The sequence below is a fragment of the Ceratotherium simum genome, chromosome 19 (assembly GCF_057802395.1).
Source record: "Ceratotherium simum simum isolate JZ-2026a chromosome 19, ASM5780239v1, whole genome shotgun sequence".
NCBI lineage: Eukaryota > Metazoa > Chordata > Mammalia > Perissodactyla > Rhinocerotidae > Ceratotherium > Ceratotherium simum.
The window spans coordinates 2,557,426-2,579,885 of NC_141918.1; the positions used below are offsets into that span (position 1 = coordinate 2,557,426).

General features: G+C 42.1%; 2 protein-coding genes across 5 annotated transcripts in view; one reads left to right on the forward strand and one right to left on the reverse strand.

Moving 5' to 3' along the window:
* MYO6 (myosin VI) overlaps positions 1 to 3,852 on the forward strand; it is a 157,643-nt gene extending 153,791 nt beyond the window's left edge. For all 4 annotated transcript variants that reach the window (XM_087443791.1, XM_087443792.1, XM_087443793.1 and 1 more), the window contains 2 exons: positions 1,293 to 1,511; positions 2,052 to 3,852. In XM_087443791.1, the coding sequence (XP_087299917.1) occupies positions 1,293 to 1,511; positions 2,052 to 2,251 (419 nt within the window). In that variant the 3' untranslated portion in view covers positions 2,252 to 3,852. The remainder of the gene's footprint in view (positions 1 to 1,292; positions 1,512 to 2,051) is intronic.
* Positions 3,853 to 9,157: 5,305 nt separating this feature from the next.
* IMPG1 (interphotoreceptor matrix proteoglycan 1) overlaps positions 9,158 to 22,460 on the reverse strand; it is a 115,266-nt gene continuing 101,963 nt past the window's right edge. Inside the window, 4 exon segments of the mRNA XM_004422049.3 lie at positions 9,158 to 9,235; positions 10,623 to 10,667; positions 10,669 to 10,696; positions 14,254 to 14,449. Coding sequence (XP_004422106.2) covers positions 9,158 to 9,235; positions 10,623 to 10,667; positions 10,669 to 10,696; positions 14,254 to 14,449 — 347 coding nt within the window.

Consider the following 22,460-nt stretch of genomic DNA (forward strand, 5'->3'; position numbering starts at 1 on the left):
GGGGGAACAAGAACAGGAGAATAAAGAAGCTTGTCTCTGTTAACATGCTAAAGGGATACACTTTCTAGGTCACTAACAGAGCGGCCTCTCCATCCTTTCACAGGCGTATGTGGCTTTGCTAACTGCTCTTTGCTTCCTCTGGTTTGCACGGAAATAAATTCAGCTGCTATAAAGCTTTTGCTGTTGGTGTAAAAAGTAGAATAAGAGTATTTCATCCTTTCAGTATTTGGAAATTCTTACAAAGGCTGCGGGACTGTTCTTGACTTATACATATTATATAATATTTCTGTGACATACTTAGCTTTTTAGTGAGATTCTTAATTGAGTTGCAATAAATGGTTGGTCCACTTTTAATGTTGTGAGTATAAAGCATATTCAACAGACTTACCAAAATTATGCTGCTGAAGATGTCAAGTCATTGCCCCATAGAAAGGTTTATATTTGCATATATAATAAAAATCTAACTGTTTAGTAATGAAAATAGAGCAAGGGAGGAAAGATTGATAGGAGTGCAATGCCCAGTATTAGCAGAAAAGCAAGAATTTTTCTTTTCTGTTGGCAAAGAGAACCAGATATTATACACTTTCCACTTATTTCAGTGGATTTTATTCCAAGAGAAATCTGATTTCAGAGTAAGTCAATATCTCTGAGGGAAAGTTCATGCTTACTGTTACAGTTTTTTTGTTGTCATGAGGCTGTCTAAATATTATTAGTAAAATATCTGTGCTGTCTTGGCCATTTGAAATTCCAGAATCAGTTGGCAAAGAGAAAACTTATATGTGGTTCACTTTTTTGAACTTTTTTGAGGAAATTGTGATTAAATTGACAGATATCTATAATCCTTTAGATTTGTGAAATTACTATTTGCTGTATCATAAATTGTCCCATTAAAGTTATTCTGCAGCCTTCGTTTGAACTCTTTGGAGGAAAAATATAATCTAGTCAATAATACTAGTTTGCTTTCCTGCCATGTGAGTTTATTTTAGGTTACTGATACAGTCATTTGGAGGAATCTGCCAGGGGTTGGTGCTTGGTGGTGGTGGTTTGTGTATGTGTGCGTGTTTGCAATGCCAAGGAACATCTTCAGGGGGAGAAAATTCTCAGACGTCACACTCTGAATTGTATTCATTTATAGGCAATTAATATTTACATTTTGTTGTAAATTTTCTCTTAGGAACCTCTTTTCTTCTTCTTTTTTTCTTTCTTTACATTTGTGGTGCATTTTAGGGTTAAGGGCTGTTTTTTGTCATCCCCTGGGCTGCTGGTGTGACTTTGCTTGCTCTGTGTGACAGCTCAGCAGAACCCAGCGGCGCAGCTTCCTGCCAGGCAGCAGGAGATCGAAATGAACCGGCGGCAGCGCTTCTTCCGCATCCCGTTCATCCGCCCCGCTGACCAGTACAAAGACCCACAGAGTAAGAAGAAAGGCTGGTGGTATGCCCATTTCGATGGACCGTGGATTGCCCGGCAAATGGAACTCCATCCTGACAAGCCACCCATCCTTCTTGTGGCTGGTGTGTATGATTCACATGAAAAAAAATTTATAAAGCAAACAAAGGATTATAAACCCTCTGAGTGAAACAATCTAATATAGAGTGTAATAATTCATGAAATTTCAGGGTTGAGGGATGGAGTTTTGCAGTTAAATCACATTTCCAATTAATTGAGAATTAACTTATTTACAATGTGAAATTGCTTGGATTAATTATGTCCTTGTAAAGCACACAGAAATTTGTCTGTGTCCTAAGAACCTTCCATTGGTGTTTAATTATATCAGTTGATTTGCAGTGGTGTTAGGAAATGCAGCATTTTCATTAACCCTGATAACTTCTTTCATCAACTGCGGTGTTAATACATTTTGGAAGGATCCTTGGTGGAGGATAAATTTAAGTTGTTTCTGGTGAATTTATTAAGAAGATCTCAATCTTAGAGGAAGAAAATAGAGTTTTAAAAGTTCTCAAATCTATGGGAATTGATAGATATTTCACAAATAAAGTTTATAATAAATGGTTCTGAAAAGAGATATGGTAATTCTCTGATGTCTCTTCTGTCAGGTAAGGATGACATGGAGATGTGTGAGCTGAATCTTGAAGAGACAGGCCTGACTCGAAAGCGTGGTGCTGAGATTTTGCCAAGACAGTTTGAAGAAATTTGGGAACGCTGTGGAGGCATCCAGTACCTTCAGAATGCAATGGAGAGCAGACAGGCTCGGCCCACGTCTGCAACGGCCATGCTTCAGAGTCTGCTGAAGTAGCTATCCACACTGACCACGCAGCCAGGAGCCCCGCCGTGACGCTGGGGCGGGTGTGCCCCAGAGACGTGACCGCTCCACGGTCGTCTTAGAGTTACCTTTGCAAAGGAGCAGATTGTATTCATCAATGGCTTTTTGTTAATCTAAGGTTAATTATGGTAGTGAATTTGGGATCTAAAATTATTTTCCTGTATCCAGCTGTAACTGGTAAACCTCTTACTACTCTAATACGTGTTCCACTTGGACAGATTCTGATATTTCTCATCCTTTGCCAACAGACTACCTTAAATCCATCATAATTGTTTAAAAATTCAAAATACTTGCTACTTAAGATGACACAGTACCATATAATTGGAATAATGAAACCTTAGCTAAAATTTTCTTAAAAAAATTAAGGCACTTAAAATGATCAAGGTACTGATGTTTTGATCTGAAAAGCTGTGTACTTTTTTTACTCACTTTTCCAGAAATTCATGGAAATTCCCTCAAAGGTGGAAATTTTTATCCCCCCCCCCCCAGCTTTGCAGCGTGTCTTAGTTTGAGTAAAGGAGTTTGCCTGAAGTTCTAGAATTCTAGAAAGAGTCTTAATGTATGTGATGTACTCCATGATAAGGAAGGGACCCACAGTATCCTGCATGGATTCATTTTTCTTTTCTATCACATTGTGTTGCTAAAAGACTGTTTTTCTTATATTTCATGGACAAATAAAGGAAATTCAGACCATTTAAATGCATAAATGTTTTCAGATAATGTTTGTTTCATTTAGAAAAGGAAATAGGTTTTAGGTGGCTCTGTGGCTTAACTGGACTGAATTCAAACATTCTTTCAGCTTCATCTCAATTGCAATTTTTGTATCAGAATCTTGTCTAAGTTGTTTCATATGATTTAAGTTAGTGTTCTGCTTCAAAACATCTTCGTTTTTAAAAAATTCCGAGTGTCCTTTTTGGCCTTTGAGATTTTGCTAATTGTAGAACTGTTTTATCAGCTTTGTAATTTAAAAGCCCTTGTACTTAGTAATTACTTGTTTCATGTAACTGATGATTTAAAAAAAATAGTTTGCTTTGTGTGCTGTTGGTTTTGACCCAGTGTCAGCAGTTTCAAGCCTAATGTCTGTGACTTCTGTATTAGGGATTTGGAGACGAGAATACATCAAGGAGTTATGTTGACATAATCCTAAGGAGTCTTGTTTGTATTTTAGAATAAAATTAGAAAATAAAATTATTCTCTGTACTTTTTTTTCCTGATTTTTAAAGACCCTAACCTTTGAAATAAATTTCCAGTGATTTTTTTTCTAGAAAGAGTACCTCAGGAAAATATTTCCCAGCTGATTAGATTAGTGTTTGTGAGCCACAGACACTGTTTTCAGAATTGCCTCTCTCATAATATGTGTCTTAGTACAGAAATATTTATTATGATACTGTGCGAATGATTGTCTTCTGTTAAATTAAATGGGTCCTGTCTATGCTATTGAGAATGCGAACGTGATTGCCTTTTGAAGGCTGTGTTACTGCATAGACTCCCCCACCCTTGGGTCATTTGGTCCCTGTGATTGTTGACCGAAGGTCTGGTTACTGAAATAAATGACTGTTCTCTCTCTCTTCTCATCACTTGCCTTTAATTGGTGTTTTTATTTGTATAGGATAATGAAAGATAAGCTTTCTTAACTAGTAACAAGTAAAGTCCTTGGAGAAAATAGAGTAACCAAATAGATTTTTAATGACTTGTCCCTTTAGTACTGTTTCTAGAAACAGTTTTATGTATCTCTTAAGTACGTATAGGCACTAGATGGAAAACTAATCAAACAGGTTGAAATTATTGTAGTGAGAGAACTTAACATTTTGAAGAATTTGTAGAAATATATCACAGCAAAGCATTGGTGTAAGTCTTTAGTTTTTTTTTTTTTTTTTTTTTTAAAGATTTTATTTATTTATTTTTTCCCCCCAAAGCCCCAGTAGACAGTTGTGTGTCACAGCTGCACATCCTTCCAGCTGCTGTATGTGGGACGCGGCCTCAGCATGGCCGGAGAAGCAGCGCGCCGGTGGGAGCCCGGGATCCGAACCCGGGTCGCCAGCAGTGGAGCGCGCTCACTTAACCACCAAGCCACGGGGCCGGCCCAGTCTTTAGTTTTTTACTTGAATAGCTCATAAATATAGTCTTAAGCCCTGTTGTTGCTAATTATGTCACACAGCTGTCCTAGAACTTATCTGTTTAAAGTAGTCTCCAGAGTTAATTTTGGCTCCTAGGAGAACTGCCCTGATTCAGATAGACATAAGTAACCCACATACAATAGATGCGCGTACGTACAGAAGCCCCTTTGCTGAAGCACTTAGGACGCTGTCAGCCTTTAAGAGAAATAGCAGAAACAGTGTTCTAAAAGATATTGATGGGCCTGCTTTACATGTTCACAATCAAACCCGTAAACTGGATGAAAACTGTAGGACTCAAAAGTAAATTCATATTTTAATCAGTCATTGTAATTGAGATTTAAACTTAGAAGTAAACCAGCAGATTGTATGGTAAGAACTAATCTCAGTCCACACCAGCTCCTTCCTTAGTGTATGCTTTGCAAAGGTGGATGTATATAAAATAAAAATGAGAAGACAAAATGTTTTCACATTCAATGCAATTATAATGTAATTCCTAATTCCACTAATACATCTGTATTATGAGCTGTGGGTATGCTCCGAGAGAAAGTTTCTCTGACACACATGTGTCAGGAGAACACGGAGTTTTCTTAGTTGTGAAGATGAGTAGAAGGCACCTTCTCAGAGGATTATGAGGAAGAAATAAAATAATGCACGTAGGAGCACAAGCCCACACAAAAGACAGTCTGTCGTGCCTCGCCTGCTGTTAATACTGACTTTTCATAGGTCCTTCTGTCCCAAAACATCGTGAGCCCTTTTGTTTTGCAAGCAACCAAGAAAAGATCATCTTAAGTGGAAAATGGGTGGTGTTTGTGGAAGCTTAGATAAAGAATAGAACCCACAGGCAAGAAGATTAATAAGGGTTTATTGTTTGTACAGTTTTATTAGTTGGATTCTTTAAAAAGATGTTTTCATTCACAAGTTATTATTATGGTTCTCAGGGTATCCAAATATGTAGAACTTTGGTTTCTGTACCTGAAATACGGTAAGAGTTCTTGGATCAATAGAGTAAATATTTATTGAATGGATCCACAAGTGAATTAATACAATGTTGGTGGTAGACCTACCTCCTTTTAAACATGAGATAACAGAGATCCAGAGAGGTCAAGTAATCTAGTTCTGGACCGTGGAAGAGATGTAAATGCCTTTGCTTCAATCATGCGGAGCAAAAAGAATTGAAACTAACTTTTTTGAGTAGCCCCCTGAGGGTTTACAAGGGTTGCCTCTCTGTCATTCCATATCTTCAGGTGTGACAGATTTTCTCTATCATTCTCTATCACAACAAGTATTGAGAGTTTTAATTTCTCTCAGAAGATAAACTAACAAGGGGAGGGCAGAAGATGTCAAAAAATTAGAATAAGGACAAGTCAAGGGGAAAAGTTATAACAATAAGGAAAGAGAAGAGCCGTGATGGAAAAGAAAGAAAATGGGTGGGGGGCCCGGTGGTGTAGTGGTTAAGTTCGCACACTCTGCTTCGGCGGTCTGGGGTTCACAGGTTCGGATCCCGGGTGTGGACCTGTGCACCACTTACCAAGCCATGCTGTGGCAGGCATCTCACACACAAAGTAGAGGAAGATGGGCACCGATGTTAGCCCAGGGCCAACCTTCCTCAGCAGAAAGAGGAGAATTGGCAACAGATGTTAGCCCAGGGCTAATCTTCCTCACCAAAAAGAAAAAAAAGAAAAGGGGTGTGCCCTCAAGACTCTATACCCCCAGGTTGAAAAACACTGACACATTTTAGGGAACAAAGCACTGCTAGATCTTCAGGAAGTTTTAGAATGAATTGTATGTAATGTAAGAGCAGAACCTATGGTTATTAAAACTTGGATCAAGATAGAGCTGATGTGTAAATCCTTAGCATATAGAAATGGCACTGTCGCACTGGAGAAGGCCAGCGAGAAGTCGACCTTCTGTGCATCAGCCTTGCGGAGGGCAGAGCGGAGACACTTGCAGAGGTAGAGCCTACACTGCAGGGCCCCGATCTTTGAGTACAGTTAAGGTCAATGCAAATCAATATAGTCTTACTTCCCCATCACTAAGTTAATATATGAAGTAAGTTTGGTTAGTTTTGAAGAGATAATCAGGAAAGAAATGCACATCAAAAAGAGAATCTTTAGTCCTAATTTGTACCTGTGCAGAATCTCACCTTCAAACCTCAAATAGGCTTATTGAATGGCCATTTTCTTTTCACTTTTGAGAATTTGTCTAATTGCAACTGTTACTAAATTTTCCCTCATTTCCTTAAAAATGTATCCTTTCTAAAATAATGATGTACTGGAAATACAAATAGTAAATGCTTTCTATGTAGAACTTCCTCTTGCATCTTGTACTTTTAATACAGTTACAGGGTATTATAAACAAAAACAGTTGTAAATGTTGCGCTTGTGGCCCCATGTCTCAGATGGAACAGTTGGAGAAGTTTGGGATCCTGAAACTTCCCCTAATCACCAGGGCTGGAAGCGCTGTCCAGGTGGCGGTAGGAAGAGGCGAGGATGCAGGTGATTGAAACTTCTTGAACTTTGGCCACAAACTCCTGAGGGACTTCCGTCCAGGGAGCAAGCAAGACTGCATGTGAGCTGCGACTACTCTCTTTGCCTAGATTAGAGAAAAACCACATCTTGGCTGCCTTTCCTCAGGCCCGATCTGTTTGTGAGAAGACATAGGATGTAAAGACTGGGGACCCAAAGAGAGTCCTTCTCCCTAAGGCTTGGAATACAGCTGGCCTAGTGAGTCTACCTCATGCCCCTCATCTGGAACCTGCCGTGATCCTGGTGGGTCTTCTGAGAGTGCAGAGACTCGGGCTGTGTTACCTCAACAGCTCTTCTCTGGCTGGTTGGAAAAGACCAACCCCAAAAGTGGGTGATTGAAAGAATGAGAGGCACCTGCTTCAGAAGGGGACCTTCCCCACAGGAGATAGAGTGTCTGCCTACCGCTCTTTCTCCATCAAAAGCTACATTTTTGGAGCCAGCCCAGTGGTGCAGCGAAGTGCACGCGCTCCACTGCGGCGGCCCGGGGTTCACAGGTTCGGATCCCTGGCGTGCGCCAACGCACTGCTTGTCAAGCCATGCTGTGGCGGCGTCCCATATAAAGTAGAGAAGGATGGGCACAGATGTTAGCCCAGGGCCAGTCGTCCTCAGCAAAAAGAGGAGGGTTGGCATCAGATGTTAGCTCAGGGCTAGTCTTCCTCACAAAAAACAAAACAAAAACTACATGTTCTGCAGCTGTCAGAGCACAGCTGAAACACAGAGGGTGGAGGGCACATTATGGGAGGTGATTGCTTTAGATTTTCATTCTCTCTCATGATGGAATTTTTTTCATGGGCTTTTGGTTGGCCTATCATGCTTCCAACAAGTCTGTCTTCCTTTGGGAAGTTCCAGGGATATGGAAGTGAGTAGGTACATCTCTTGCCACCATTGTTTGCTCTGTGGCACTTTATCACCATGTCCCAGTTTGAATCCTTGTCCCATATCAGCTCCTCACTTTAGGGGAGGATTGGAGTGGGAATAGGGATGAGTGCTATGCATTCGCAAGACCACGTGAATGAATTTTCAAGGGTTTGTAACCAGAGGGAAGTTGCTTCCCAAACATTTTGTTGTTTTTATTTTTGAAGCTTACTGTTTAAATGTTGCTGTCCATGTTTAATATTTTGCTATCTTTGGGCAGCATTAAAATCATGCTTGAAATCATTTATCATAATCCATAAAGCAAATCCAGGGAATATTTAGTAAAACACAGACCCATTTTTATTATAAATCTATGAATACAGTGCTTATATTTTATTGAAATTAAGGTTTTACAGCAGATTTGATAATGGAACATTTGAAAGAGATACAGAGGGATTCATTTTTCTCTAAGTAGCGCACTAACAACTGGCTGAGCTGGATTAACTTGATGCCAATCTCCCTATACTATACATATCAAATTTGCGTAAAGTAGTCAACGAAGTTATTAAACTATAGGAAGACATAGTTCATCTGTGGTGGAAAACAGGAATTGGTCATGTCATGTAGTACAGCCTCACTGTTTTTCCAATATGATATCTTCCTTTAAAATAGCTTTATGCAGCAATAAGAAAAGTAAGATTTTCCATGGTATGTACATCTGAACCCCAGTTCCTTCTTCTTTTAAAGGAACGATTCAGAAATTATTGGCAACAAAACGATCTACTGTGTAAGCAGTACTTTCTTATAATGTGCCTAAGAACTGAAGGAGTGTGCGTGTTACAGACGCCGAGGTGTGGAGCATGCATTCACACCACAGTGTGTATATCCCGTAACACTCATGCATCTAGAGAGGCCCACATTCTTTGCATAATCAATCAACCTTCATGTACATTCTAACATACGACGAGCTTTGCTTCCCAAGATATTGTTCAGCCCCTCCCCCCAAAACAATAAGTAAATTACACATGTTGTAAATGATCTGTGAGCAATATTTTAAGGGCAGCTGGAAGCAAACCTGGTTTACTATCACCTTGATTATCATCCAGGAATAGCCAAATATGTTTCACTGATTGTGTTTTAGATTTTGATTACATAAGCATCTTTTTCTCCAGAATTTACCAGTCATCAAGCACCCAACTCTTCTCTATTTGAAATGTGGCGTGTGCTGGTTCTCAATGTTGACTGTATGCCTGGATTCCCATGACTAGTGAATATGCCTGCCTAGGTTTTCAGAATTTTGACAGAGTGGATACAATATTCCTTGAGAAAGCAAGCCATCTCTCTTGAGATAGATTAAATGATAATTTGTACATTTTCAGTTTTTAATTTCCATCCCAATCTTAATGGTTAAATTCTTCATATCCTACAGTCAATAATTCAGAATTTCTTTTCCTAGTTACCTGGAAGAAAAATAGTTTTAAGCGTTTAAAAAATGCTACCCAAGGTCAAACCAATGGTTCATTGCAATATTACTTCTGCTGGGGGATGCAAGAACATGCCTGCCACTTAGGATCTCTTCTTTGAAAGGTTGGAGATGACCCCCAAAATATTCTTAACTTTACAACCTACTCGGAACGTATTCTATTGCTTCCTAAACCTATTTAGATTCCCAGGCTGAAGCATCTCTTGAAGAAGGGGTGGCAAATGTTTTGTGAATCAAAGTCGCCATGTTCCCTTCCAACCACAGCAGACATTGTTATTCCCTGCTGCTGCTGCATTTGAAATGTGGTCCTTAATTCTACCTGGCACTTCAGGATGTAGTTGGTGTTTCCTGCATCCTGGGCATTTTGTTGATCCTGTGTCCCATCGTCATTTTATGCCCTGAGTCTGAACTTTTTCTGTCTTTTCAATTTTCTTTGTTTCAGGAAATCAAAATGGCACACATTATTCCCAATGAGCACTTGGATACAAGAAGTTATGATTAGCATTTGGTGTGATTGCCTCAGTATCCTTCTTGATTGCATATTGACTGTAATATAATTGTATATTGACTTGTTTCAAGTGCCAGCTTTGATGTATTTGTTTCCATCTTTCACTCTAGATCTCAGGTAGAGTGGACACTGGCTGATTGTCACCCACTTTTTACCATTAAAATTTTTAGGTGTAGTTTTTGAAACTAGGTAATTTTAGGCTAAAAATTGTCTAAGATATTTTCCCAAAAGTTATTTAAAAATCTATCTGTAGGCTACATTTAACCTGGTTCTAGATAAGTTATTTTCCTTTGTAAAATAAAATTATTGTAGTAAAATAGGGTAAAATTAATATTTTAAAAGAGACATCTAAGACACTAGAAGGAACATTTATCTGAGGATGAACTTTTAGGAATTTTTGAAGTTACTCATTATTCACAAATCACGTTTCTTCTACATATTTTTGCTTTTGAAATCCAAAGAAGATATTTTACAAGAATATATGTAAAATTATTCAGTTCCAGGAATATAAATTGTTAGTATGAAAATTTCAATGTTGTTGAAATGCATTTGATAAACTGCATGTATATTTTTACAAGAAAAGGTTAGGAATATTATAAAATACTTGGATTGTTTCTGTTATTTTGTTGTCTTGTCTATATGTTTCAGTCAATGCCAGACTTCTGTCTCAATCTTTTTTGCAGCAGGAAACTCCCTTTTCTCTCTCAAAATACTAAATTAAAAAGCCTGGCAAATGAGGGAAAAGTGTTTTTACTTATCTCTATTTAAAACAAGAGTCAGGCCCAGAAATGTTTTTAAGTTCCTTCAAAATTCAAACTCAGTAATTAAAACCAACATATAAAAATATGGTTTTTACCTTGTTATTTTGCTCATGTTGGAACTTTTTAGCACTAGTTTCATTATGCTTGAGTTTTAGAGTGAGCTGGTGACCTAAAAAGAAAGCAAAAACAAGATATCCTGTTTCCTGGGCTTATCAACATTAATAGCAACTACAACTTTCTACTATTTTAGTTTTAAAATTATTAAGACAAGTGAAAATGGACAGTGTTTTTGAAAAAAGGCGTCTTCTGTTGGAGCTGGAGGAAGCATGCTCTCTGCGCCCCCCGAATTTCGCCTTCCTGTTGGCTGTTTCCTAGGCAGTGGGCTCAGGAGGACTGAACAAAGTCCCTGGTTTGAAAGAGAAGTGATCAGTTCATCTTGCAAGAAGTGGGGTTATTTTTCAGAGTCAAGTTCTGAGTTGTGGTTGCTGAAAAACAACTCTAATCACATTTTTTCATAGAATTTAAAAATAAAATTTATTTTAAAATCTGATGTATTTAATTCTAGACTTTTCTAAATACATATTATATAATTTCTGATGATAGTGTATACACATTTTACACCTCACTTTTTTCCTCTTTTCATTATAAAATGGATATAATATTTGGAAGATACTTTTCCAATATATGTTCCCTTATCAGTAAACTGTTTTTTTTCTTTCAACATTCGGTCTGTTATAATTTCAGGGAAAGGGGGAAGGAGGGTATCACTATAGGAAGGAGGGAAAATAACATCCTGGTCTCAGTGCTTGATGGGAAGGAGGCAGAAGAGAGAGGAGAGAGATGTAGTTTGCCGAGGTTGAGTAGTAAGTTCCTTGTCCTCCTACCCCCAGCTAAGGGAACATTTTTGGTTCCTGCTTGCCCTGGCTGGGTGATTTGGAGGCTCTGAGAATACTAGGGTTCGGGCAGATGCCTGGAGTCAGAACTACAAGATCACAGCTGAGGGGAATGTGGGAATGGAAACTTTCCAAAGGACCTGGTGAGACAAGGAAAGCCACCTCCCTCACTGCCTGGACATCTAGACACCACCTTGGGGAAGAGAAGGGACGGGAGAGAGGATCTCTGAGGCTGACTACATATTCCAAGGGAACTGAGTTGCCTAAAGTGATTGCTTAAACTATTAGATAAATTTTAAAACTGGGTTTTAAAACCCTCCCCTCTTCTGGCCCCCCCACTATCCAGTGGAGAAAGGGCTCAAAAAGGAGTGAGGAGCAGCTTCTAGAGGAACAAAATGGACCCCCCCATCTGAGGTGTAGCCCGAGAGTAAAACTGCAATCTTGCTCTGGTTAACACAAGTACTTCCATATTATTAAAATGCCTCATAAACATCACTTTGTACCATCATTTACTTAATGTGGCCCATGTATTTGAAAACAATTTTCATTATTATAAATAATGTCACAGAGAACACATTAGGCCTATTAAAGGACAAAATGAAAATTTTTAGATCTGAGGAGGAAAAGTCATGAAAATTTACTCTGCTAGATCTAGATTTGCATTTTCTGTGTATGTATAATGATAATTGTGATTAATAAAAATCAAACTCATTAAGCCAAAAAAAGGACCTTTGAAAACGAAAATTTTGTTTATTCTTGGGAGAATTTTGCCAAGTGAGTTCCTAGTAAGCTGATTCTATGTACAGAACACATAAAATTGAGGGAAATGAAAAATGTATGGAGTTTATTCATAAATACTGAATGGAGGAAAAAAATAGAAGGAAAAATAAAGGTGAAAATACGATGAATGGCAAGGACTTGGCAGTAGAACAAGGAACTGAGCAATTAACAATGCCCGTGGTGCGTCAGGGCGCTCGCCGTCTCAGTGAGGCGCTGCCCTCCACAGAGCTCTCCTGTCTCTTCATTTTCAGGTAGAAAAGATGGGCCAGTTGTGCTGAATAACAGAGAGGCGGCCGAGTTTACAGCTCTGTAGAGAATGCTGCTTTAGAGTTACAGCACTTAGCTGATTTGCGTGAGTTTGACGTCAGGGCCAGGGAGGGAACCTCAGGCTTCCTTACACCGCTGCCCCGTCCTGCTTATCAGAACCCTCTGCTCACGCTGCTGAGCAGTCTACAATGAGGCCCGACCTAAAGCCATGTCCTGATTCCTATGATCCTCATTATATCGATGAGAAATTTGAGGCTTAGAGGGGGGAAATGTTGCTCCAGGTCACAACTAGTTAGGGATAGAGCTCGAATTTGAACTTGGGTCTAATTTAAAGCCGCTAATCTTAATCACTGTGTTAATCTATGGTTGATAAGGTCTTAATTTGTCATCTGATCATCATGTAAGTAAATCGTCAGAGTCACACAGATGAGGGCATCGTGTGAGGACAGAAATAGCTGATGGGAGGGGTTGCAGCCCTCACAGATCCATGAGGGACTTGCACCACTACGCGCTCAGGGTTCTCCTCCACTGAGGGGCTGTCTGAAGCAGCTCATGCGGGCAGCAGGGTCTGTCCTCATGCCGAGGACATCGGGGCTTAATATTTAACACTTAAAAACAATCTTTAATCAATGAATTAAAAAGGGCAGAACTGAGGTGGTGTGGGGATTTTTCTCTTCTTCCCAAAAAAGAAATTGAGTATCTTTCTCTCCTTCATTTTTTCCTTCTTCCTTCCTATCTATGGCCCAGCATCTAACATGGTGACTCAAAACGTCTGTTGAACTGAACTGGTATGAGGAGTGCCTGATTCCCGTGTATTTGAACACCACCAGTCCATCCTTTCCCCCAGAGGCAGGCAGAGGTGGAGGGACTAGAACACCCAAACCTTTGCGGGAGCTGTTCTTTTCCAGATCTCCCTGTGCCTTGCTCTGATGGCAACCTAGAATTAAAGCAGTCTTCTTCCTCAAGAAAGAGAGATGTTTAAAATGACAAATTGTACAGTTATCTGAAACAGCAAATACGGCTGATTAAAATAAAAACTGCACACTGTACATTACTGTTCATAAAAGCCACACGCAACCCCCTTCTCCTCACGCGTCTTATCAAGGCCTTGCTCCCTGACTCTTTCTTCCTCCCATGCCCCCTTTTCTTTTAAATTACACAGGTGATACATAAACATATTGTCATTATTAAAAAACTTGGACCCATTCTGCTTCTTTCATAGACAGGATCTATTATCCTGCAATTCGTTTTTCTCCTTGAGTGAAGTGTCTTGGCTTTTTTCTGTGGCAGCTCCAGCAGAGCTGTGGGCCTGCTCTCTGCACCTGCTGTGTTCCAGTGACTAACACACCGCACACCTCCCTGCAGATGGGCTGCACACTTGTTTCACAATTCAAACATATACCCATACACACACACACCCACACACACATTAAGGTAGTAGACCATGTGGTATTCTGTCTTAAAGCTCACGCAGGCTCTTTTTTCTTCCCTATTGGTCTTAAGTAAATACTGCAGAAAGACTTAGAGCAGTGGTTCCCAAAGTGTGGTCCTTGGACCAGCAGCATCAGCCTTACCTGTGTGCTACCCAGACCTACAGAATCAGCAACAGAGCCTAGCAGGGCCCAGCCATGTGTGTTTTAATAAGCGCTTTTCCGGGAGATTCTCATGCTCACTGAAGTTTGAGAACCGTGGTTTAAAGGCCCCGTTTGAATTCATTCTAGCGATAGTTTCTCAGAAGCACGAGTAACAAATTCTTGGGTCTATAGAGTTAGCGAGTCTGACCTACCTGCAGGGAGCTCCTGTTCCCTGGCCGAGCTCACATTCCTCTCCAGGGGCACAGAGGCCTGGGACCCCGTGGTCCAGGCGCCCCTGGCTCTCATAGCCAGGTCTGCAGCGACACTCTGCTTCCTTGGTCCACTCATTCTTTACACACTGGGCGAGTTTGCCACAGGCCAGGAATTGGCAGGGATCTGCTTGATCGGCTGTAAGAGACGGAGCAGACTGTGATCACTGATGATGCCTGAGTAGCGGAACCGGCCGACGACGTCAGAGGTGAGACCCCAGATATGTTTGCCATCACCCCCTTTTGGAGGGGGTTGTACAGTAGTGTAACAGGCTGGAGTGAAAAGAGAACCACACATTTCTGTGTCTTTGAAAAATGAGTTTATTGACACAGGTGATAACATATTTAGCTCCACATATAATTATGCACAGACTTTGTTGTGCCTCAGAATCATTTAGAGGCCTTGTTAAAACACAGATTACTGGCCCCAGCCTCTGAGTTTCTGATGCAGGAGGTTTGGGATGGGTACTGAAGATTTTATTTCTAAGGAGGTCCCAGGTGGTGCTGATGCATCTGATCTGGAGAGCACATTTTGAGAACCAGTGCACTAGAGAATTAAGATTTTGTTTGGTTAAGGCAGACATTTTTTGCAGAGATGAGTTGTCAACATATATATTTAAGATCAGAGGTGCCTTATAAAGTAGTAAAGTAGGCACTCATTTACGTGGACAGTTCTGAGAACTCAAGATGATTTCCTGATTTAAAAAATATTTTTCTCTTAGTCCCTTGCTAATCCCTAAGGCCCTGATGTTAGAGATTCTTTCCTTTGGAAAATTCAAATAGACCTCTGGTGTCTGTTCTTTTTTAGTCATTAATTGTTCTCTTTTACTCTACTCTTAATTCTGTAGGATTGTCTCAAATTCCTTGTAAAGTGGATTATAAATCAAGAGCATCTCAGACTATTGAGCTGTGGAAGCCCAGGCCCCTGCCGCCCTTCCCTGTCCCCACAGAACAGAGCACACTGAGCCCTCAGGCAGGGAAGCCAGTGGCCTGGTGCCCACGGGCCGATGGCAGGACCAGAATAGGCCTCTGGTCTTCAGACCAATGTTCTTTCTGCTCTGGAAGGGTTTCCTGTTGAATCACATCAGCCATTTATCCCTCAGATTATGGTTTCAATAAGCACCTATTATGTGCAAGGAACTAGGGACAGGCAACCACGTAGAAAGCAGTTCTTCCAAGAAGCCTGGGGGAGGTAAGAAATATATTTAGATTCTTCTGTACAAGCAGCCCAGTACCTTGTCTGCTATAAGAGCTTTAAATACGCGCTCTAAATATAAGTTAGAGCAGAGATCACCACGGAGGGGATTGTCTGAACTGAGTGTGTCAAGTGTGTTGCGTTTGTATGAGCAAAGACCACGAAAGGCATGCCGACTGGACCCAGCAGCATGAGTGGAGGCACGGAGGTGGGGACGCAGCAGACACGTGAAGAGAGGGCAGGGGAAGCCACGTTTGGAGGGAGCAGAGACTCATGGACGGGAAGGAAGGGAACTGAGCCTGGAAAGGTAAGTTAACCCCAGACTTTGGTAGGTCTTGAATGCTATGCTAAGGAATTCGCACTTTTCAGGCAGGTGGGAGCCATGGAGGATTTTGGGGCAAGGGAGGGGTATTATCCAAATTGTGCTTCAGAAGGTATGTAAATAGAACACAGAATTTTCAGAATTAGGATGATTTTGGTAATCATCTGATCCAGTATTTCCCAAGTGGGAACACTTGCAGACCTCTAATTCATCAGGACTTAATAAGTCTAATAATAAAAAGAGGTTTGGTGGCTAAATAAGTTTAAAAGAAATGCGGGTAAAATCAACATAGCAAGGTTCTTTCCTCGCCCCTTGTTCTTTCCCAGTCTCTCTCCTGCCAAACTCACTGCTTCTCCTTTCACTTTTAAACCTCTTAGGGTCATTAATGGGCTAATGTCTGTTGTGAATCTTCAAGCGGAGAACACAGTCAGCTGCTTTGTCAAAGTTATGACCACAGGAGCTCTGTGTGTGGGTCTTTGGGGGTCAGCTCGTGGGTGAGGATTCCAATGACCCTCATGTTCGCTGTCCCCACCCCTCGCCTCCTTGTGCTGGAGGAAGCAAGAGTGAGGGAGATGACAGAGACCAGCCCAGGCTGTGGGCCAGAGCAGGTCCTTGAAAACATGTCTTTGGGTCTCCCGACAAGGTAGACTTGCCAAAAGACTTCACGTGAGGTTGTACATCTCTGCAGCTTGAGGGGCCCTTCTGGACAACCAGGCCTGGCTAACGGGAATCCACTTTCCCTGCCTCGAGCCCCTGAAGCTGGACGTGTCAAGGGATCCTTGTCCTGCTTAGAAGATAACTCAGATTTCCCCCGACCACCCAGGTGGCTCACATCCAGGGCCTGGTTTAATAAACAACAGCTGTCAGCAGGTTTACACTCGGGACTGTGGTCTCGAAACCAGAAGCCAGGAGGGAGGCGTCAGCGAGCGGCTCGATGTCCCTCGGCCTGCAGGGAGAAACCTGTCTCCCTGGGAAAGCGGACTGGATGCACTGATCTGCCCCTCGGAAGATGAACAGGGAATCAGTGATAACCAAATGAGTTTCCCGTTGAAGAAATATTTCTGTTTTACCACAATTTCCTTCAGCCCAGCCAGGCATAGTCTGAACAGAACACAATAAGGCAACATTGGAGAAATGAATTTATCCAAATTTGGGTATATTTGAAGAGCAAACGCACCTAGTTCACAGATTCCGTGCTTTCCCCACGTTATTTATTCAGGACCAGTCTAGAGAGAAGAAGTGGGCCACTTCACACCTCCGAGCTTAGCTTCTGCTTGCTGTGTAACCAGTTTCCTGGGTGCTAAGACAACACCCATTCATTCTGCAAATATCCACTTGGCCCTTCAAAATCTCCAGCACTAAGAATTTCAGACCAACTAATTGCTTTAGATTTCTATTTTATCCATATTTGGAATTTTACATTGTAGATGGCATTGTAGAGCTGGAAGGTATTTAGAGACCTCCTCGGCTGCTGTGCTCACGTCACACACGAGGAAGCCGAGCCTTGGGGAAGCGGAGTGTTGCCTGTTCGTGCTCACGTCCTCTAACTCCCTGCACTGTCCCTTCGTGGACGTGCGAGGAGAGGTTCAGGGAAGGAAAGAGCCCCGGGATGCTGTTGGGCCAGGCGTGCAAAGACTGCAGGTAACTCGAGTCCCAACAGGAGAGACCATATTTACATTAGTTTGTGAAGCAGTTCATACTGCTTCCACTCTGGTACCGTACAAACGTTTTCCCTAGGTATGTTGGTGACCCTCTTTACTTACACATCATACCTACAACTTTGGGCTTTAGGTAAAGACTGAGAACCGGCTGTGAGCCAATTCTGGGGAGGAAGCGCCTTGGAAGAGAAGAGATTGGCTCTATGAGGAGTGAAAGTTTACTAGTAGAAATTCCTCAAGCAAAGCTTTCCCTATGTTGTTATCATTTTCTTTCTTTGTCATATCCCAAAGAAGTTTCTCCTTAGAATGATGGACTCATTCAGGGGTAAGCCATACAACTATTTGCCTCTTCCTTAACACAGCCAGACATTTGCACAAAACAAATTAGTCTGAACTTCCCACTCTTTGCCCTTGATTTGGTCACTATTAATAATGTAAACATTATGTAGCAACAACCTAAAACGCTGTGTTCTAAACACGGTCTGTAGCTCGACAAGAGGGAGGACAAGGAGACTTGAGATCAACAGTCAATTAGGAAGAGAACAATTAGATGCCATTTTCTAGAAGAATATTTTCAAGTCATAATCAAGACGAGTGTGGATTTGAGGAAGTGAAGTCCTGATGATTGGTGTGTAGACTAAGTGGTCTATAATTACCTTATTTTCCTGGATTTGCTTAAATACCGTTTAAGTAGATTATTTTTATGGCGGGCACTATAGAAAGGTTTCTCCATGAGCCTGTACTGTACCCACCAACACCTAGTCTGGTTTGGGGCATCCTCTGGGCTTACTATAATTGCCTGCTGGCAAAATGGCTTAATTTTCTGTCCTTGACCCATGTGGGTAGCTCTTCTGCAGAGCAAATTTGACAGTCTCTGCGTAGAGGCAGCCCAGGCCACTTGGCCTTAGTGAGTCCAGCAGTGTCAGTAGCTGCTAGTTGGCAGCTGGTGGGCAAGATCCAGGTTCATCCTGGCACCCAGAGGTCCTGGCCTAGTCCTCAGCTCCCCATGTGGATTCTGGCCATAGTCAGAGTACTGATGTCATTCTGTTTTAGGCCTTGTCCCTGACGTGGCCCCAGGGATCATGATCCTGAACCTCCAGCTTCACCAGGAGCCAATGACAATTATTTATACAAACAGGGAGGTCACATTTACCGAGGGCCATTGTTGTGTTTGGTATGTGCAGGGCCCTTTAAACATGTCTTCATTAGTACTCACAACAAGCTTCCAAAGTCGATGTTGCTGACGTCATCATCCTAGTGAGAAAATGAAAGCCCACTTTAGCCAGTGGAAGGATGAATATCTGCATGTCTGTTTACAGTGTTCGCTTTTGACAGCGTCCTGCTGGTTTGCAAGTATGGGGCTTCCAGGAGACACCGCGGGGCTCCCAGGCGCCAATAGGGGATGCGGGAGAGTGCGTGGGAGGCCGCCCGCGCCAGCATCTCCCCTCTCACGGGTTTACGTATCAGACTTCCAGGAATGCTTTCCTTTGAATAAAGGCTCTCAACTAAACAAAAGCTCAAAACCATCGTGTGCCGTCGCTGCTTCAGAAGGCAGAACGCTTCCTTGTAGCAAGTAGAGGCTGACACGACAGGGCTCCACATTTGTTTCTGTTGTTCAAACGTGACGGCAATGCACGTGGCTTGAAGTAAGTGAGCTGCCACGCGGGGCTTGGAAATACTTGTATCGTTCTGATATTTCCAGTGTAAGCGCATTTTCCGTTTCAGTTTCTCCCCTGGATTTGCTTACGTGTCTTGGGTGTGCATTTCAAAGGTCCTCGGAAGCACTCCCAACCTGCCGAGTGAGGAAAGCTGTAAGGCTGTCTCTCGCTCTCCATCATGTGATCAAAAGCATTTAAATGAATGTCTCCTGCCTGCAGGGTACACTTTGAGGCATTTTACAGTTACAGTTAAGAAGATTATGGTCCTGATCACAAGAAGTTTATAAATTCACGGAGATCATAGATCCCTGATGGTCCCAGACTGTCTTTTTCAAACCTCCTGTTTCTGGTCCCCAGGGCACTCACGCTTGTCAGGCCTGAGAACAGGCTCTCCCTGTCTGCCAGGCCTGGGAGGGTCTCAGGTCTGCATTTCACCAACTCCAGTTCATTACGCCACCCCCTCCCTTCCCCTCCAGATGGTCCTGTCACTTGCCCCACATCCTTGGGGCTGTATATTGATTGCTTTTTTGCCCTATTCTTTATCATTTCTTTGTCATTCTTAGTCACCTCACTATCCCCTTCTCTGGTGCTGTCTCAGCACCCACGTGTTGGACAGGAAGTGAAGCACCTCTTGTGACTGGGTCCTGTCCTAGGGCGGGACTTCTGCTCAGTTTGGCTGGAACTCAGGCTTCACCTGGCCGGGCCGGGGCTGAGGGCCCATTGCGTCTCTGCGGAAGTTTTTCCTTTCAACGCTATGAAAGCTAGTGTTCACTAGATGGCGCTCAAAAGCAAAAGAAGTAGGAAGGGATCTCGGGAATGACATTTTAGGAGCCCAAACTGATTTGGGGACAGTTGGAAGTTTGGGACTTTTATTTCTGAGAGTGAACTTTTTTTTTTGCATTCTAAGAATATGACAGAATATTGTAGGGAATTTCACTTGGTGACATGTAGAGCCTAACAATTCATTTAGGATTAATTAAACTGAAGGATGTTGTCACTTTTTCTAAATAAACAGTCTCTGTTTACCCACTAGGAGGGCTGATAAGACTCCTCTTTAGAAAGAGGCTGTGGGGTAGAGGGGAAGGAAGGACACCGCTGCCGTTGAATCCCAGCTACAGCACTCGGTGACTGTGACCAGTACAGTAGGTTAGTCACGCTTCTCTGAGACACAGTTTCTCCAACTGTGTAACGGGGGAAGGAGTATCTACTGTGGGCAGTTATGTATAAAGATTAAAAATAGTGTCAACTAAGAGTAGCTATTATTTTTTTATTGTCATTATTGTGATGAATGACTTCTATCACCTTTTCAGAGCTGGCAACTAAATGGGAGTCTTACAAATTATGCACTTTCCAAAGAAAATGAGGTTGTTGGTCCACATTCTAGCTGGAAGTGTCCTGGATGCCAGACTGTAATTGAGCCTGTTTACCATTTATCAGCCTTGAGGTCTGCCCAATTTTGAGGAGGCTTCTTAGGAATTCAAGGAAAGAATAATTTAGAATAAGTTATATGTAGTTTTGCATTTTTGAAATCTTCAACCTGCACAGCTAACTGGCATAAAAGCCCCACATGCTTCTGAAGAATTTTCATAGCAGCCAAAATGAAAGACGCCTCTAGTTGTCGGGGATGCTGGCAGAATACTGAGCAAGCGTGATTTATTTGGTTTTTCAGTTGATAAATCACAGATAGTTCTAACATTGTTTTATGCTTTTCATATCACAGATTCATTTATTCAGGGAGTTTTCAAAAGGTGAATGGCAAACCACACTCAGTGGTCACAGTGCCGCTTCTCCCCGTGCTGCGCCTCTGCAGGTGTCATGAGCCCTCCAGGGGTGCAGATGCTGATCTGAGTGTGGAATGGCGCTCACCTAGAACTCCTAAGAATTTTCAAATTCTCTCGTCTCCTCTTTAGTCCAAAAGTAGTCATGGAATGGTATTCTCCCCTCCCAGCATTACTACCACAAACTACTTTTCCACCCTGATATTAGGCCAAAAAAAAGAAATGAAAAAGACTTGATTGGGTTTTGTTTCAAATTTTGCAAATGGAACTAAATAATTGGTCTGGCTGGGCACTGCCTGTGAATATAATAAAACTGGGGCCTAGAAAAGAAATGCTAAGTCCTCTGACGGAGACCACCCCTCAGCTTGACTAAGCTTTACACAGGCTTTTCCTGACTCTAGGCCCCTGTCTTCCCCTTTCTTGGAGCAGTTAAGTTTAGAAAACTTGTAATTGTAAATTCATTCTCTGTCCCTTTCAGATGTCAATCTTCTTGAAAGCTTCTTGCCAGTGTTACAACTCAGGACTGTTTTTCTCGAGGACCTGGGAGCCATCCTTTGAAATGTACCCATGGAGGAAGATAGCGCCTCCTATCTCCCAGTCTCTGTGGGAGGGATGGAGCCTTGCCCCCAGCTCTGAGACAGGAGGTGGACAGGCGTGTTGACTGCCTCACTTTACATTTCACCCGCCCTCACTAACATCTGGCTGCTGCTCTCGCCGCTCCACTAGATTTTGCAAAGGGTTCTAATGACCTCTGAACTGTCCCCTTAAATGACCTCCAACCACTGTTCACTCACAGCAGCTGAGACTGCTGCCCTGTCTCTCCTGCTCTTCTCTTTCCCAGGTTCTGCAGCCTCCTCCTCCCCTGGCTCCCTGCACTGACGATCCCTCTAGTTCCCCATTGAGCGCTGGGGTTTCTCCTCTTGCATTCCCAGCTCTCTTTTCCTCCTGCCCTACACATTGCCCAGGGCCCTTTTTGCCGTGTTCTCTGGCTTCAGCCGAGGTTTCCCAAATGTAGACATTCGGCACCAGCCTCGTCCTGGCTTCTAGACACCCATTGCATAGGCCGGAGGGCGACTCACCCAATGCCCATTTCCGTAAAACTGGTTTCCCCAAAACCTTTTTTTGGAGCATTTTTATATCCTTAAAATAGCTTATTAATTTTTTGCATTAAAAATTTTTAAATGAATTAATCTATGTACCCTTTGTAACTATATGTTTTTACTAAGTATTTTCCAAATTTGCAGTATTTCATGAATGATAAACTGTACGTTTTTATTTTATAATCTTGAGAATACTTTAAGGACTGTTTAGTACTTAGTTTGAAGACTTTGAGTTTTACAAAATTGTATTAAAGTTTAACTCTGAAGACCACAAGTCATTAAAAAAAAAGGGAAAGAAAAGAAAAGTAGGACACTGAAGTGGATGCAAATAGCTTGAACAGAGGCTCTCAGACAAACGGGCTCTAAAAGAGCTGGCTCAGCAGGGCCTCCCCTCCCTTCCAGGTTGAGCTCCCTTCGCTCCCTACTTTGTATCCAAAGC